Genomic DNA, 14822 nt, shown 5'->3' with positions numbered 1-14822 from the left:
CCTTCTAACTAATCTCAAGAGTACTTTTACCAGCCTGAGTCATTTGTGAGACTTTTTCCCCAAAACAATGGAGAGCTCTTTGAGGAATTAGGTAGGGCGTTATTTTTCTTTGTCACTAGGACAGCCCCAGCTGGGCTCTTTTTTGAACACAAGAACAAATGATACATCTCACATCCTGGGAGGGCTCGTGGCTTTATGGAGAGAGAGAGACCCAAAAGCTAAAAATCACAATGCGATTTGGGAAATGCTTTGCTGGTCTACATAACAATACATTGCCATGTGTTTGAAATTGGACTTTGGAACTCCGTCATGCATTTGGTCAGGTTCATAGGTCCATGAGGGTTAAGGAACAAAATCTGTCAAAGAAATTTGAAGAAATGCAAGGGACATAAATGGCTGTAGGAATGCATGAGGCTATTTGGCAAAGGGGAGCTAATTTAACAAGATGGTAATAATTCATCATACGTAGCTGCAGTTATATTCTAAGAAATTTCAGCTCATCACTCTTAACCTCACTTGAAGAATAAGCTTTTATTCCTCCTCCCTACTCTCAAAAGAGTGACTTCCAGGTCTTCACTCTAATAATAAAGCAAGGCTGTAGCATGTGTAGTTTAATTACTTAGAGTTAAAAATCTGATGATAGTTATTGACTACAGAGAAATCCACTTTTGCTTTCATTCATTCATTCATCAAAGACGAACCAAGGGCTCACCCTGTCATGGGTGACAAAAGAGCAAGAGCAGAGGAACCAATAAAATTATTAAAACTTATTCTAAGTACCACCCAGAAAAAATCAGAAAGGGCTCTCAGCTAGAGAAGAATCAGAAAGGCCTCTCTGAGAAGGAGATGGCAATCAGAGAAGCAGGGGCAGTCACACAGGGGAAGGTGACCACACACGTGAAAGTCTAGGTGGGGAAAGGCACAGCTTCTCTGAGAGACCCAGGGAAGACCGCTTCTTAGGACTGCAGGAGATGTGGGCAGGGGAGGAGGCCGCAGGGGAGGAAGGGGCTGGTGGACACGGAAAAGAATTTGGATCTTCATGAGAAGCTTACGGAAGATTTCAAGTGGGCTATTTTATGATTTTATTTAAAGAAAACAAATTCTGCTGCTGGTAGGAACAGGAATTGAGTGGTAATGATGAAATAAAAATGAAAGAAGGAAAAACAGATAACGGCTTATTTTCAGTTGTCCAGACCTAGTGGCATTGGGATGGCTATGGAAATGGAGAGACCTTAAATCCAAGTTATCTATCAGAGGCCTTGCTGATAGATAAAATGTGGGGATAAAGAAAGACAGGGAACAAGATGTACTTCTTGGTTTCTGGCTTGAAAGGCTGGATGAAGAGTGGGAACATTCACTGAGAAAGTAAAAGGAAACCTGGGTAGGTGGCAGTGCTGAGGGCTGCTGAGTTCTGTTTAAGATGCATTATGTGTGATTACTGTTGATGGTGGGTAGACACCACCTCGGATTTTTTCTCAATAATTTCATAGGGTTAGTGATTTGTCTTAAGCACATTCATGGTCTCCAGGTAAACAGCCTCTCTTTCATGGGTTTGCCAATTTTACAAATAGGTTTTTGTCCATGAACAGTAGGATTCTATTACATCTGATGAGATATCCCAGGGAACTAGGGGAAATTGACAAAACTATAAGGAGGCTATGGATGCCCATCTTCCTTGTCAGAAGCCTTTGAGCTCAATTTAGCATCTTCCGTTCTCAAAACACTTGTGTCTCTCCAGTTGTGCTGATTTGAAAGGATGTGTGTCCCCTAGAAAAGCCATGTTTTAATCCTAATCCCATTTTGTAAAGGCAACCACTTCTTCTAATCCCTATTCAGCATTGTATGCTTGAAACTGTAATTAGATCATCTCCCTGGAGATGTGATGTAATCGAGAGTGGTTGTTAAACTGGATTAGGTGATGACATGTCTCCACCCATTCGGGTGGTTCTTGATTAGTTTCTGAAGTCCTGTAAGAGGAAACATTTTGGAGAATGAGAGATTTGAAGAGAGCAGAGAATACTGCAGCATCACGAAGCAAAGAGTCCATGAGCCAGAGACCTTTGGAGATGAAGAAGGAAAATGCCTCCCGGGGAGCTTCATGAAGCAGGAAGCCAGGAGAGAAGAAGCTGGCAGATGATGCCGTGCTTGCCATGTGCCTTTCCAGATGAGAGAGAAAATCTGACTGTGCTCACCATGTACCCTTCTACTTAAGAGAGAAACCCTGAACTTCATCAGCCTTCTTGAGCCAAGGTATCTTTCCCTGTATGCCTTAGACTGGACATTTCTATAAACTTGTTTTTTGGGACATTTTCTCGGCCTTTACAACTGTAAACTAGCAAAGTATTAAATTCCCCTTTTTAAAAGCTGTTCTGTTACTGGTATACTGCATTCTGGCAGCTAGCAAACTGGAACACCAGTGTTTCTCTCTTTAATATTTCCTCTGTCAGTTAGAATTGGGTTCAACTCTGAGTTACATGGACCTATTCATGGAGATGGTTGTGGTAAATCAGCAAGGGGTTTCTTTTCCTCTCATATAATATAGAATCAGGAGGTAAGGGGTCCATCCTTGATTCTACAGTGATGCTGTTAACTGTCCTAAATGTCTGTTTTTGAGCTAGAACCATGCCATACACAGATGATATATGAAGGTATGAACTCCAGGTACCTTGTCTGTATTCCAATCCAAATGAAGGAGGATTGGCAAGGACCATGCATGCCAATTGAATCAAATTTCTCTGAGTGGCTTTTTCTAAGGCTTCACCTAGCATGGCCTGCTCCTATTTCCATGAACCAAGACTCGGACATATAACTGTGTCATTTTTCAAGAGAATTAATATTTTGTTATTATTGTTTTTTAATTGAATACATTGCTGCTTCCACAAAATCAGTGTTTTGCTATTCATAGAGGAGAAAAAAAAGATATTGGATAATGTGCAGCTTTTCTTGTCTTGAATCCTTATTGCTGTTTCTTGGATGAAAATTTATTGCCATTTTATTTCAATATGCAGTCATGCTAAAAGTCAGAAACACATATTAATATCCTTGAAAATTTTAATCGGGAAGTAGCAAAGTAAATGCAAATGATTGATATACTGTTTTCTGAATGCCTGTTAAGTGCTCCTGTAAAATATGTTATAAAATCATTATCATCTCATGATGGCAAGATTGATATCAGTATCCCTGTTTTTTAATGAGCAAACTTTGGATGCATATTATAACAGCAGCCTAAATTCTCACTACTGATATGTACTGAAACTAATATTTGAACCAAGATTGGTTTGATGCTAAGATTAGGTCATCTCATTGTACCCAGAAGCCCCAGAAGTATCTCTAGAGGGGAGAAACAGATGTCCTGCAATAGACTGGTGCTGGGGCCAGGTCAGCCTGGTGGTATTTGGGGCCTGGGGGATTTGATGATGCACTTCCAAACCAGTTGATTCATCCCTCAGTCTGTGTGTGAAACTGAACTGATATGCATTTTAGGGAAATCTGTGCAGGTTTTTCTTGTGGAGTCTGAGTCCACAGGACTGGGGAGGGGACTATTTTCTCTTACAGCTCTTTGGACCTGTGGCATGATCTTCCACTGACCTGCAAAGGAAGGACAGGGCTTATTCTATCTCTTCTCTTGTAGTCTAGTATTGTTTTGTATAATATGCTCAAGGAAAGAATCCTACTAGTACAAGCTATTGTGGGTAATACCTGCTTCCAGCTCCAGCTTCACCTTCTCTTTGATGTGGTTGTTTATATTTGTGAGCGCCCAGAGGAAGAGTTATCATTCATGATATAACAGGCACAGAGACATTTCTGTGCTTAATAATTTACTAATAAGAAAATCTCTCACACTTAATATTTATAAGCGCCTTGCATGGTTGCCATCATTGATGGGCTTCAAATATTCTGATGAGGAGACTGGACTTTAGATAATCATTTGATCAAGGTTGCTTAGCCAGCAATGGTCAAGCTGGCTCATAGACTCAGATCTTCTGATGCCAGAGCACAGGCTTTGTCTATCAACCTCTGATTCCCATTCACTAAATTGGTCACCATGAACATTTGATTTCGTGGGTCCAGTTTTGTTAAAACCATGTGTGGGTTCACACATGGGTCCACCTGGGAGAAATTCTCCAGCTATCCCCTCCCCCCCACACACACTTTTCTAAAAGACTGCTTAAAATGAATCTTGCTTGTTTGAAAATCATTCGGAGCTGAATTTCCCCAGCTAAAACCACCCTGAGCTATCCTAGATTTGCTTTGGGAGCATCAACTAGCAAAGACCACATTGGCATGGGTTACATTTGCCCTTGGCCTTTCAGTATTTAATCAGAGTTCTGAGCTTAAGCTCTACTTTTACCAAACAATGAGAAAAAAGAAAGATAGAAAAGCAGATAGAATATTATCCGACTACCTTCTTGTTTTCGGTGTTTACCTTGATGTTTCTATGAAGAAAAGTAATCAGGGATGCAAGGCAGCCTTGAATTGGAAGCCACCCAAAGGGTTTGAGTTATGAGCAGCATTTCACCTTTGGTAGCATATACTGGGTTTGCAGGTAAGGCTGGTGTCTGTTAAATGAATTAGAGAGAGCACCTTGGAGCTCTCAATTATTCCCCAATATCTTCTGCATGATATATATATTATATATATATATATATAATATCATGCAGAAACTATATAATCTGATATATGTATCAGAAAATTGCCAAACATTGAACTGTTAAAAGCTTCACCTCACTGTCTAGCAGGCAGAATTGACAATGCTTTGGTGGCTGCGAGATGAACCATTCTCTCTGATACAGCTTCCTGTTCCATCTTGCCAAAGATGGAAAAGCAATTTTGGCAAAGTGAGTCAATGAGTAAACTGATCAATAAATGAATATATGAGCAACAAGATGAATGAATATATGAGTGGAAAAATCTGCATACATTTAGAGAGAAATTCAAATCCATATAATTTACTAATTCTGTAGAGACCACTTTTGGAATCACTTTGATTAGTTTGAGACTAGGAACAAATTTACTTTATCACTTTGAGCTATTATTTTCTCATCTATAAACTGGAAATAGTAATGTATACTTTGGTGAGCTGGAATAAGTACTAAAGATAATATATATGTTATGTCATAGAATTAGAATGCAGCAAATATTATCTCCCATAACAGATTAATAGTAGGTTTTCTTTTTCTTTTTAGCACCATGGATATTTCAATAGTATCAATTTTTATGTATCTCATACATACAAAGCAAAGAAACAAAAAAGCAGTAGTTTTCAAAGCGCTCCTCAACAAGTTGTTACAGGACACATCCCAGAGTTTATCATGTGCTACCATATCATCATCTCAGATTTTTCCTTCCAGCTGCTCCAGAACATTGGAAGCTAAAAGGAACAAATATATTTTATCATCACAATTGACTTATTTTTCTTTTTGTGAAAAATAGCATATATACAAAAAAGCAATAGATTTCAAAGCACATTGCCAATTAGTTGTAGAACAGATTGCAGAATTTGGTATGGGTTACAATTTCACAATTTTAGGGTTTTACTTCTAGCTGCTCTAGGATACTGGAGACTAAAAGAAATATCAATATAATGATTCAGCAATCATGCTCATTTGTTAAACCCTATCTTCCCTGTATAACTCCACCATTACCTTTTGTCATTTTCCCACTCTTTATGGGAACTTGGGCTATGCTTATTCTAACTTTTTCATATTGGAGGGGGCTATCAATAATGTGTGGTAGGGAGATGGAACTAGCTGATGTTCTGGAGAGGCTAGCTCTTCTAGGTTTCAGGACTTATCTTTTCCAGGGACCCATCTGGAATTTGTAGGTTTCTAGAAAGTTATTAGTGCCTTGGAAATTTTGTAGAATCTTATACAACACCCTAAGTGTTTTTTAGGATTGGTGGAATGGTTTTGGTTGGGGATTGGCAAGTTATGATAGTAGGAATGTCTAACTGAAGCTTGTATAACAGCAATCTCCAGAGTAGCCTCTTGATTCTATTTGAACTCTCTCAGGCACTGATACCTAAGAGCTTACAATCTAGACCCCTGTTTTCTTACACGTATTTTCTAAAGGAGACCATACAATAGTTGCTTTTTTTGTTTCTGGCTTATTTTGCCTCACCAAATGTCCCACATGTTCATTCACAATGTTGCATGCCTCAAAACTTGGTTCTATTTGATCATATGTATACACCATTGTTCACCAATCTACTTCTCAATCAGTGCATCCTTCAGCCACCTGAATTCATTAGGCATCATGTATAATGTCCAAAGTGCAGAGTCCATCAACACTCTCAATTTTAGATAATTTCATTGTTTCTGAGAGAAAAATAACCAATAAAAATATCCTCACAAAATAGGAAATATTGCATTATTGAAAAATTATTTTTCTTTGGTTATTCCATCAACAATTTTTTATGTTGGTAGCAACAACATCTTTGGAGTTTAAGGTTGATTTGTAACATTATTATCTTTAACAATGCAAATCATGCTCTATTTTATTTTTAAAGTTAAATCCAAAGGCATCAATTTTCACTTTGTTTTTATGCTGCCTCAGTTAAACACTGGGCACATCTGGGCTATTGGTGAGCTGCTTTCAGGAAACAGTCTTAACATGAGTCAAAATGCTTGAGGATAATTTAATTTTATGCTGCAAGAAATACTTCCTTTTTTAGAATTGGGAAATACAGTAGAGATCATTGAAAGCAACTCTCTTCTTCCTTATCCTCTTCTTGTATGTTGAAACTGAGATGCAAGCAGATGCAAGCAGATGAAGTGGGTGAAGAGATGGGAACCAGGGGTTCTGGTGACCACTTCTTTTCTTTTCTTTTTTTTTTTTTTTTTCTGGAAAATATTTTTTTTTATTAATTAAAAAAAGAATTAACAAAACAATTAGAAATCATTCCAATGTACATGTACAATCAGTAATTCTTAATAACATCACATAGTTGCATATTCATCATTTCTTAGTACATTTGCATCGATTTAGAAAAAGAAATAAAAAGACAACAGAATAAGAATTAAAACAATAATAGAAAGAGAAAAAAACAAAAACAAAAACAAAAACAAAAAACCTATACCTCACATGCAGCTTCATTCAGTGTTTTAACATAATTGCATTACAATTGGGTAGTATTGTGCTGTCCATTTCTGAGTTTTTATATCCAGTCCCATTGTACAGTCTGTATCCCTTCAGCTCCAATTCTCCCTTCTCTTTTTTTTTTTAATTAACAGAAAAAAAGAAATTAACCCAACATTTAGAGATCATACCATTCTACATATGCATTCATTAATTCTTAACATCATCACATAGATGCATGATCATTATTTCTTAGTACATATGCATTGGTTTAGAAGAACTAGCAACATAACCGAAAAAGATATAGAATGTTAATATAGAGAAAAAAATAAAAGTAATAATAGTAAAATCAAAACAAAACAAAACAAAACAAAACAAAAACCTATAGCTCAGATGCAGCTTCATTCAGTGTTTTAACATGATTACTTTACAATTAGGTATTATTGTGCTGTCCATTTTTGAGTTTTTGTATCTAGTCCTGTTACACCGTCTGTATCCCTTCAACTCCAATTGGCCATTATCTTACCCTGTTTCTACCTCCTGCTGGACTCTGTTATCAAGGACATATTCCAAATTTATTCTCGAATGTCTGTTCACATCAGTGGGACCATACAGTATTTGTCCTTTAGTTTTTGGCTAGACTCACTCAGCATAATGTTCTCTAGGTCCATCCATGTTATTACATGCTTCATAAGTTTATCCTGTCTTAAAGCTGCATAGTATTCCATCGTATGTATATACCACAGTTTGTTTAGCCACTCTTCTGTTAATGGAGATTTCGGCTGTTTCCATCTCTTTGCAATTGTAAATAACGCTGCTATAAACATTGGTGTGCAAATGTCCGTTTGTGTCTTTGCCCTTAAGTCCTTTGAGTATATTCCCAGCAATGGTATTGCTGGGTCGTATGGCAATTCTATATTCAGCTTTTTGAGGAACCGCCAAACTGCCTTCCACAGTGGTTGCACCCTTTGACATTCCCACCAACAGTGGATAAGTGTGCCTCTTTCTCCGCATCCTCTCCAGCACTTGTCATTTTCTGTTTTGTTGATAATGGCCATTCTGGTGGGTGTGAGATGATATCTCATTGTGGTTTTGATTTGCATTTCTCTAATGGCCAGGGACATTGAGCATCTCTTCATGTGCCTTTTGGCCATTTGTATTTCCTCTTCTGATAGGTGTCTGTTCAAGTCTTTTTCCCATTTTGTAATTGGGTTGGCTGTCTTTTTGTTGTTGAGTTGAACAATCTCTTTATAAATTCTGGATACTAGACCTTTATCTGATATATCATTTCCAAATATTGTCTCCCATTGTGAAGGCTGTCTTTCTACTTTCTTGATGAAGTTCTTTGATGCACAAAAGTGTTTAATTTTGAGGAGTTCCCATTTATTTATTTCCTTCTTCAGTGCTCTTGCTTTAGGTTTAAGGTCCATAAAACCGCCTCCAGTTGTAAGATCCATAAGATATCTCCCAACATTTTCCTCTATCTGTTTTATGGTCTTAGACCTAATGTTTAGATCTTTGATCCATTTTGAGTTAACTTTTGTATAGGGTGTGAGAGATGGGTCTTCTTTCATTCTTTTGCATATGGATATCCAGTTCTCTAGGCACCATTTATTGAAGAGACTGCTCTGTCCCAGGTGAGTTGGCTTGACTGACTTATCAAAGATCAAATGTCCATAGATGAGAGGGTCTATATCTGAGCACTCTATTCGATTCCATTGGTCGATATATCTATCTTTATGCCAATACCATGCTGTTTTGACCACTGTGGCTTCATAATATGCCTTAAAGTCAGGCAGCACGAGACCTCCAGCTTCGTTTTTTTTCCTCAAGATGCTTTTAGCAATTCGGGGCACCCTGCCCTTCCAGATAAATTTGCTTATTGGTTTTTCTATTTCTGAAAAATAAGTTGTTGGGATTTTGATTGGTATTGCATTGAATCTGTAAATCAATTTAGGTAGGATTGACATCTTAACTATATTTAGTCTTCCAATCCATGAACACGGTATGCCCTTCCATCTATTTAGGTCTTCTGTGATTTCTTTTAGCAGTTTTTTGTAGTTTTCTTTATATAGGTTTTTTGTCTCTTTAGTTAAATTTATTCCTAGGTATTTTATTCTTTTAGTTGCAATTGTAAATGGGATTCGTTTCTTGATTTCCCCCTCAGCTTGTTCACACTTCTTTTCTTCTTCAACTATATCAGACCAACTTCCATGAGACTCCCTTCAATTAGTCCTAAATACAGCAATTACTTTGGGGGTGTGAGCTGCAAGACGATTGCCTAATAGGCCTTCTTTTTCCTCCACTCTTAGTTTACCCATTTGTAAAACTAAGAGGGATGCAAAGGAAGAAACCACAGGATTTCTATGCTACATTCTCCTTCAGCCTGAACCTATGAAGAATAATGACTCTGTTTTGTGGGCAACATTCTCAGATGACAAAAGCTTTCCAAGTCTTCCTATTTTCTCTTTGTGAGGACGTTAGAATCTTCAGAATTAAATTGCATGCCCAAATTGCAATAAATATGGCAGCCTGGTTATTATTACTGAGTGTCTGATATAAAATACAAATACTACCTTGCAACTTCATGGTTTTGTTATATATTCTGCATTGACAGCCCTGAAAACTGGTAATGCAGGCCTTTTTTGCTTGCTTTTTTGTTTTTGTTTTGTTTTGCTTTACAGATGATAAAATTGTGCCTCAGCATAGTGAAGTGACTTGCCCCAGTTTGTAGGTGGCAGAAATAGGTTCCAAATATAAATTTCTCAAGCCTTAAAACCTGAATAACCGCTCCTCTCTCACTTGTTCCTCTACTTTGCTTTAAAAAGTCCTCATCTCTCCATGTCCTTTTATTGTAAGCCTCTTTATATATTTTTGTCAGATAAAAGTGGCATAAAATATAAATGGTAGGAAAAACTGCAATGTAAGTACATTGCGCACAGAGCCCACATCCCACAATTTCACCCTTGTTAATGATGCATATCTCACAAACCCTTTCCGGGTATAGAGGTCTTATCTTCAATACAGTGTTCCTTATTCCCTGAGTTCATTATCCATCCTAGTTGTTTCTCTCACCAGGGGTATGGGTCAGTAGCTGCTTTGAATTATGGTTTTTGGAGACAGAGATCCTGGGTTCAAATTCCTAGTCACCAACTAACTATGTGCTCTTGGGTTGGATGCCTAACCCCCTCAGTCTCATTGTACTGTCTCTGACATGGCATTATCAACTCTCTTCCAATTTTGATGAGACAGTTTGTGGTAGATACTTAGCTTAAAGCCTGTGGAGTACAATTCCACCAAGTTTGCTCCTCAAGGTTGAGCTCTTCGGGGAACACATGTTTTCTGCATCAACGGAGCACAAAGGTGGCAGTTAATGGTCGCATGGTGAGTGAGCAGTTGCTCGGTTTGCATGTGCCCCTCTCCAGACCTCCCTGCTAACCTCTCCTTCTTTGGATTGTGTTTTCTGGACAGAGAACCAGATCTGGACAACGGTGCAACACAACAACACGGAGCTGACCCGTGTGCGGGGCGCCAACCCTGCGCGGCCCTATGTCATGGCCCTGGACTATGGGGGCAGCTTGGAGCAGGTGGAGGCTGTGATCGACAGCTCCGGGCACTGTGAGCAGGAGGTGGCCTACCACTGCAAGAGATCCCGCCTGCTCAACACACCCGGTAAGGCTCGCCCTCACCCCTGCACCCTGCATGGGCCATGCAGGGTTCCCACAGTGCAACAAAGGGGATCTTCAACCAGGAATATCAAAGAAAGAGTCATTTGCCAAGATGGGGGGCTGCAGTTACATTGTGCAATGGAGCGTGATCAGGGGAGAACTTGGGGCATCCTGCTCCTGACTCCCATCTCCAAGCTCTGACCAGAGCAAGTCGCACAGGCCCTGGAGGTTTTCTCCTTGTCTTCTCAAAGGGAATGATGAACCACTCATCTGGCAATTTTTGTGAGAATGAAAACTCTTGAGAGTGGTGAACAGAGCCTTTGAGATTAGGTCAAGTAAGTGTGAAGGTGGATCAGACTATTTCCAGCAGACAAATGAGCTGTCACCAAGAGTCTCAGCACACTGAGGAAAGGAAAATGTAGTATGTCTGGGGCAATGCATGTGTAAAGTACCAGGCCTAGGCAGTGGGTCTAGCCAGACCGGCAGGGACAGAACTGTGTGTTCTCAGAGTGAGTTAATGGTACTTGAAAATAAGAAAAAATTAGATCAACTCTCTTTATCTCCATGTTCCCCAGGGTTATTAATAATTTTTAGAATGAATTGTTGATTTAATTATTAACATACTCGTGAAACAGCTTCTAGAACTGCTTACCCCAAACCTTGAGGCTCACTGGACTATTGTTTTACATTTTTTGCAAAATGTCAGGAGGGGTTTGCCAAAGTTTATGCAGGTCCTGGGAGTCAGTCATTTCTTGTGAATGTCTGTTCTGCATTCGATTTGTGGCAGATAAAAAGGCTGATAACCGCAGGTGGATTGAGTGTGTAAGAAAGGGGGGGGGGGGGTTTCAGAATCTATAGCTTCAGGAAGCTTACATTCAAATGCTTTGAATGGCTTGAGAAACTTTAGAAAATGAAATGTCAACAAAGGAGAAGTGATAGAAGCTTAACTAAATGTAACACACTGCTTCATCATTCTAGAACCTTCAAGGAAGTCGTTGTTCCACCCACGTGAATTTTCAAGATGACTGTCACTTACCCCTTTAAATACCAAAAGTCCTTTCAAAGAGTTTTTAACTATTTGAAATGAAAATCTTTCTCAAATGGATTACACACTTCGTTGCTTTCTTAAACAGATAATTCTGCACATAAAATGTAACCTTTTCTTGATGACTCAGGATCATCATTGTGAAAATCAATTATTGTACTATCCCTGAATAGAGCTGGGCTCTCAGAACAGTGGGATTGGAGGTGGCAGTTGTCATCCTTTTGCCAGTGTCCTCAGAGTGCCCTGCCTTGTGAGATTCAGCATTTGTTTTATACGTTTATTCAGATTTCTCTATTCCTTGGCTATGGTACCTTCATATTCCACTGACGTTATTTCCAGAGTACCTATCTCTAGAAACTGCCTTACACTGCTGTTAAATCATAGCTTCTAGTTGTCTAAGGACTGGGTTTGGTAGCTTTGTAGGTAGAGTGTGAGTGTGTTCATTCTGATGACAGAGCTTCTTTTGCATACGAAATGTGTTATCAATTTGAACACATCGTTGTCTTTGTACTGTTTTCTCTCCTAACTCATGTGTCTTTAATGAACCAAGCATATTTGCATATTTGAGAATAAAGGATGTTTTGGTTTACTATAGCTGCTGGAATGCAATATATCAGAAATGGAATGGCATTTAAAAAAAAGGAAATTATTTAAATGGCGTTTAAAAGGAATGGCTTTTAAAAAAAGAAATTATTAAATTAAAAGTTTACAGTTCTGGGTAGGCCATGGTGGCTCAGCAGGTAGAGTTCTTGTTTACCATGCCGGAAACCCAGGTTTGATTCCTGGTGCCTGCCAATGTGAAAAAAAAAAAAATCTAAGCTACTGAGCATGTCAGGTATCCCAATTTGTTTAGATCTAGCCTTGGTTATCAAGATAACTTCTAGACTTGGGGTGGATTAGTTATGGGCTGACCCAAGACCCTTCATTAATAAACATGGTGCCTGCCCATGCAAAAAAAAAAAATAGAGTTTATAGTTTAAGGCCATAAAAACGTCCAGACTAAGGCATCCAGATAAAGATACCTTGACTCAAGAAAAAGCCAATGATATTCGGAGTTTGCCTGTCAGCTGGGAAGGCACATACATGGTAACATCTGTAAACTTTCTCTTTAGGCTTCTCATTACAAGTAGCTTTCCCAGGGGCTTTTTCTTTCAGCATCTCTCTGGCTGTGTGGGTTCTGAAGCTTTTTGCAAAAATGGTTCTGTCTTCAAGGACTCCAGTAAGCCACCTAATTTGAATGGGTGGAAACACATCTCCATGGAAACCACCTAATCAGAAGGTCCCACCTACAATATTGAATCAGGATTAAAGAACATGACTTTTCTGAGGTACACAATTTCAAACCAGCACAAAGGGCATGGATTTGGATTGAGGTTCTGAATCTGTCACCAACTACTTCTGTTACCATGTACAAGTTTCTATACTTTCTATGCATTTTACCACCTGAAAAATATGGATGAAAATCTTAACTGATAAGGCAGATGTGAGGACTGAAAGAAAAATGTAGTCTGAGCTCCCTGTACTATGCCTGACGCATATTCGGTGTCCAAGCTCACAGCTTCTGTCCCAGCAGGGAAGGTCCAGAAGTTGAGTAGTATTGGGAACTGAGCTCAGAAGTGGATTTTACATCTATTTTACCTCTTTAAATAGAATAATTGTAATATTTACAAAGTAGTAATGGGATGATTAGAAAACGTGTATAGAGAGCATTCCCCCACTAGGAGGTGCCAGCTGTTACATTAAGGTTTCTGTCCTTTCAGACTTTCTTTTTGGATGCATATTCACAAAAACACAATAGAAACATACACATGTATATCCGGGGGTTGACGGCACTCATTAATCTTCTTTTTCACTTTGAGATCTGAAGCACATGAAGTAGGTGACAGAGGAAAATGGCTCTGCACATGTGGCATCAAATTTCTTCTAGGGTCCTGGCTCAGAGAACAACATGCATGGACCAAGGAGGCTCCGGGCACCTCTATCTCTACATCTAGACCAGCACTTACCTTACTTATGCAGTCCCATGGGAAATGTGACCCCATCTCTTAATTTCAGAGATAGAGCTAACTTGGGTCCTGACTCAGGTATGCTCACCTGGTAGAGGCAGGAGAGGGGAGAACAGCCCAAGTACTTGTAGTCTCATGGATGGGAAAGCCAGAGCCCAGAGCACAAGACTGCAGGGACAGCTCCTGCTCTCCCTAATCAATGAGTCACTCCCTCCCTCATGGGGAGGAGTAGGGAGAGAAAGAGGAAGGACAGAGACCACCACTTCCTTATTTACCTGGGAGCCTATAAGAGCCAAGCAAGTTTTTCCATTATGAGCTGAAGTCAGGGTGTGCATAAAGTAATGATCTCCCTATGATAAGGTTTTACAGACTGTGTTGTCACAATCAAGGACTTTATAAACTAAAATGTGTTAAACCCTCACGTGTATGAGTAAGAGTATTCCAGTACATGAATTGACTGCAATTAACAAATCTCCTATTCAGGTGCCATTATGGGGACAGAATGTGTCTATATTGTTGAGACTTTTGATGCATTGACCTCTTCAGTGTTTCAAGAGTGTATCAATTTGCAGTCCCAACAACACTGGGGGACTGTGGGTTCATTTCCCAACAATGGATATTATAGATGTATTTCAACTTTGGCAATTTGATTAATATTGCCATTGGGCGGATAAAGACAATTATAAATATTTTCATTGTTAACTGAAAAAAATGTATAAGCTGATTCCTATAGCTTATTGGAGGAAGGGAGAAGCGATTAAATATTATAAATTGTGGATCCAGGTGGAATTAAGTCAATAAGAAGAGAATGTGGAGAGTGACTTCTTGTAGATTCTCAATACCCTATAAAAATATTATTTTATGTCATTTATATTGAATTAACTGCAGGAAATGATAAAAGGAAAGATGAGTGAAAAATAAAGACGTAGTCGTAATGGCCACGAGTTACTAAGCATTATTTTTACATCTGAGGATATGTGCGGGGTGCTGTACAAACTCATCCATAATCTAAACACAAATCTGCAA

General features: G+C 38.9%; 1 protein-coding gene across 5 annotated transcripts in view; it reads left to right on the top strand.

Annotated features, from left to right (window-relative positions):
* Window positions 1-14822, top strand: part of CNTNAP5 (contactin associated protein family member 5) — an 818968-nt gene that overhangs the window by 568636 nt on the left and 235510 nt on the right. For all 5 annotated transcript variants that reach the window (XM_077153509.1, XM_077153505.1, XM_077153506.1 and 2 more), the window contains one exon: window positions 10549-10749. In XM_077153509.1, the coding sequence (XP_077009624.1) occupies window positions 10549-10749 (201 nt within the window). The remainder of the gene's footprint in view (window positions 1-10548; window positions 10750-14822) is intronic.

Source organism: Tamandua tetradactyla, chromosome 3 (assembly GCF_023851605.1).
Source record: "Tamandua tetradactyla isolate mTamTet1 chromosome 3, mTamTet1.pri, whole genome shotgun sequence".
In the NCBI taxonomy this organism is placed as follows: domain Eukaryota; kingdom Metazoa; phylum Chordata; class Mammalia; order Pilosa; family Myrmecophagidae; genus Tamandua; species Tamandua tetradactyla.
Note: the sequence above shows the minus strand (reverse complement) of the source record. Positions and strands in the feature narration are given on the sequence as shown.